Source organism: Carica papaya, chromosome 3, assembly GCF_054855325.1.
Source record: "Carica papaya isolate Zhongbai chromosome 3, ASM5485532v1, whole genome shotgun sequence".
In the NCBI taxonomy this organism is placed as follows: domain Eukaryota; kingdom Viridiplantae; phylum Streptophyta; class Magnoliopsida; order Brassicales; family Caricaceae; genus Carica; species Carica papaya.
In genome coordinates, this window is record NC_142311.1 from 19,424,209 (window position 1) to 19,427,474 (window position 3,266).

Sequence of the window (3,266 nt, forward strand, 5' to 3'; positions counted from 1 at the left end):
GTAAAAAGATAAAATTTATTTTTTAAAAAAATATTAATACTTTAAAATAGTAAAAAAAAAAAATCAAATCGTATTCAGAGAAATTTTATATCTACCAACATCAAAATTGTATTTTAATGCGGGGGATGTAACTTTGTACGATAAGATGATCACAGACATTCTAAAACTTATTCATTGGGAAGTTTCAAGAGAAAAAAAATTGAGAGATCTTTTAAGAGTTTTAGAAAATGATAATGTATAATTAAGTGAGAGAATTACCGGTATTTATACACTGGATTTAATTTATCGGTAATTACAAAAATGACCCCATATTTATAAGTAATTACAATTTCAACTCATTATATATGAGAAATTATATAGTCTAACAGTATTGGATATGAATCAAATAGTAAAAAAATAGATCAAACAGTAATAGAATAGTCAACACCAACTCCCCCACCTCGTGTAATTTTCTTTTTTCTGGTTAATCTAACCTAAAATTATAGTGAGTTTTTAGAACATCTTTTAAATACATTTCAGACTTATACATATAATATAATATATATATATAAATGTAAAGAGTAGAATGGATCCAAAGAAGGTCTGGGCCCCACAGCATATGGAAAATCGAACACCCACTACGGGCTAAGAAAGAAATTATAAAAAAAAAAAAAAAAAAAAAGAAAGAAAAGAAACTAGTTGGGGAGGGGGGCGGCTGACCATACTTATTTTATTTCTTCATTCCAAGACCCAACACCATTTTCATTTACTTTTCCTAACAACCAAACCAGATTTAAGCTCCTTTCCCACGTGCGCTTCCAATCCTCCCACGTGTCACAACATGTGGGACCCACTCCATACACTTGCTGTACAACCTCCCATTCATATGTAGAGGAGTTGCATGTACCGTATCTTCCAATAATTTGACTCAATTATTAATTATTTATTTTAAATTTTTTTATTAATTGTTTGCAATTATAGATGACAATTTTTACAAAAAAAAAAAAAAAACCTGTAATTCGCTATTAAGACTAATCCCAGTTTCCAAATTTAAAGATCCCATTAGTCAAACAGATAAAAGATACAATCTAATGCAAGATATGAATGAATACATAAAAGATGACTTATTTTCATATGTAGAGAGTACATTCCCCTAAAAAGGAAACCTATCTGTCTATATTTACACCCAACACTTTCAAAACCCTTTTACCTACTTAGATATTGGGACAACTTATTTTACATTATTATTATTATTATTTTTTCAATTCTAGGCTTTGTCTTTTCGTGGTTGATGATATACACACAACACAAAAGGGTATTATTGTAATTTTACTTCCTTCTATTACTCCATAACAAGTCCTCCCATTGGAGCACGGTGAGGAATTCCTTTCCTCCGCTTTGCCGTTCTGTAATTATTGACTACTAGGGTTGGAGGAGGTGTTGATGGAGTAAAGCTCGCCACTTCTTTATTCTGCTTCCTATGGCTGCTGCCATATGAATCCTCTGAATCTGATTCCATCCCCTTCCTTTTCTTCGATGTTCCCACTATCTGTCAAAATTACCAACAATCATTACTACATTTTGAAATCTACCCCGTTCGTAGTCATAATTTTTAAAATGAAAACTATTTTTGAAAAACAATCGTTCGAAATAATCACGAGATATTTCACAAACCCAGCTGGGTTAAACATTTTAGAATGTACCCAATTCGTAATAATAATTTTTCTTTTGAAAAACAATCACATTCTTTTGTTGATACATATGGGTGATACGCGTATAGATATTACGATTACAACAACGTCAATGGAGTCTGTTGTGTAATATAAGGGTTGAAAAGAAGATAATAGAAGGAAGATATTTTACCTTACAGGCGAGGGAGCAAAAGCGGAAAGAATCGACGAGACTGCGATCGCAAACCTCGCAGGTGTTGATAACGCCTTTGCCGGGCCTTGGCTGAGGCCTCTGGTTTAAAAACACCACCTTCGCACTGTTTATCACATATGTCTGAACTCCAGATATGTCCAGCACTTTCTGAATCTCACATACTCTTATAACATCATGGTACGACGATCTCCTTATCTACGCACAACAATCACACAGCCCAATTAAGTACATACATATTCTTTTTCCCATAGTGAATCTGTAAATTCGTTGTGAAAATCAATCAAAGAACTGAGAAAATGTGAAAGAGGGAAAATAATGAACCTGAATAGCACGATGATCTTTATGGTAGGCTAGGCAGAGAGAGCAGAGAGCGCCATTCATACAATCCAAACAGTACATATTGCATTCGCTCTTGTGAGAATCAATATGTGTTTTGCACTGAACAAAAAACTGCTCTCTTAACAGAGGCTTAAGCCATGGAGGCCACCTGTTGTCCTCCTCATCAGGACCCCCGGCTCCCTGTCAATCAATCAAATACAGTTGTTAACAACAAAAAACAAACAAAATTGTTGCGATTCACCAATCAAAGTACGAAACAATGCAGAACACAACATTTTAAATCAAAATAATGTCAGAGACCATGATTCTTCTGTTCTTGGGCTTGATTTCCCGAACACTAGTTTCTTGATTTTCGATCGCCAGCTTTGAAAACTGAAGTTATACAGAGAGAATGTTCGTCTACTAAAAATGAGGACACAGAGAGAGAATGAGGGAGTGGGCTTTAGAGAAAAAAATGTAGACGAAAAGGGAAGAGAAAGGTTTATAGGGAGGGGAAGTGGAGGCGGCGACAGACGATAAAGAAGAAGGGTTAGAGAGAGAGAGAGAGAGAGGTTGTTCTTATCCGCAGAAGAAAAGTCTACCGTACGAACCTAACTCCGAAGCAGAGACGCGTTGGGTTCAAGGAACCCACTTCCCTATTTCCTTTAAATTTCCTCCCTCTCCTTTTCACTCTCTCCTCGGTCTTATCATATGTATTTACCTATTTTAATCCATATGAATCTCACATTCTTCCTTTGATATTTTCTCTTTTAAATTTGTTCGTTAATGTTTTTTTTTCCCTCCATTATTGTAGTTAGATATTTCTTTTTCAAGTACAAACACTATTATTATAAACAAAATTACATTAGAGTTGTAATAAAAAACTATTCACCAACTTATTAGGTGCAATAAAAAACTAATACAGAGAGAGAAAGTAAAAATGACTTAAGTCTCCAGGATTTGTACTTACTGAGTTGGGATTTTTTGTTTTTTTTTTTTTTTATTTTGTTTATTTCAGTATCATTCATAAAATATCTTCTAGTTATTGTTTCTGTTTTTCCCTTACATCTTGTTCCTTATCCTCA

General features: G+C 33.9%; 1 protein-coding gene across 1 annotated transcript; it reads right to left on the reverse strand.

The window, feature by feature from the left end:
• Positions 1–1,084: 1,084 nt before the first annotated feature.
• LOC110812956 (protein RGF1 INDUCIBLE TRANSCRIPTION FACTOR 1-like) lies at positions 1,085–2,821 on the reverse strand. The gene is made up of 4 exons (XM_022039911.2): positions 2,503–2,821; positions 2,185–2,382; positions 1,843–2,058; positions 1,085–1,528 (listed from the first exon to the last, which is right to left on the reverse strand). The coding sequence occupies exons 1-4, from the start codon at positions 2,503–2,505 to the stop codon at positions 1,322–1,324; spliced, it is 624 nt and encodes a 207-aa protein (XP_021895603.1). The 5' UTR covers positions 2,506–2,821; the 3' UTR covers positions 1,085–1,321.
• Positions 2,822–3,266: the final 445 nt, after the last annotated feature.

What these genes read in the sequence shown, in the direction of transcription:
- LOC110812956 (XM_022039911.2), bottom strand. An exon ending in AAGATCATCGTGCTATTCAG is followed by an intron (nt 2,059 to 2,184) that starts GTTCATTATTTT and finishes TGTTGTGCGTAG; the next exon opens with ATAAGGAGATCGTCGTACCA. An exon ending in TTTGCTCCCTCGCCTGTAAG is followed by an intron (nt 1,529 to 1,842) that starts GTAAAATATCTT and finishes TAATTTTGACAG; the next exon opens with ATAGTGGGAACATCGAAGAA.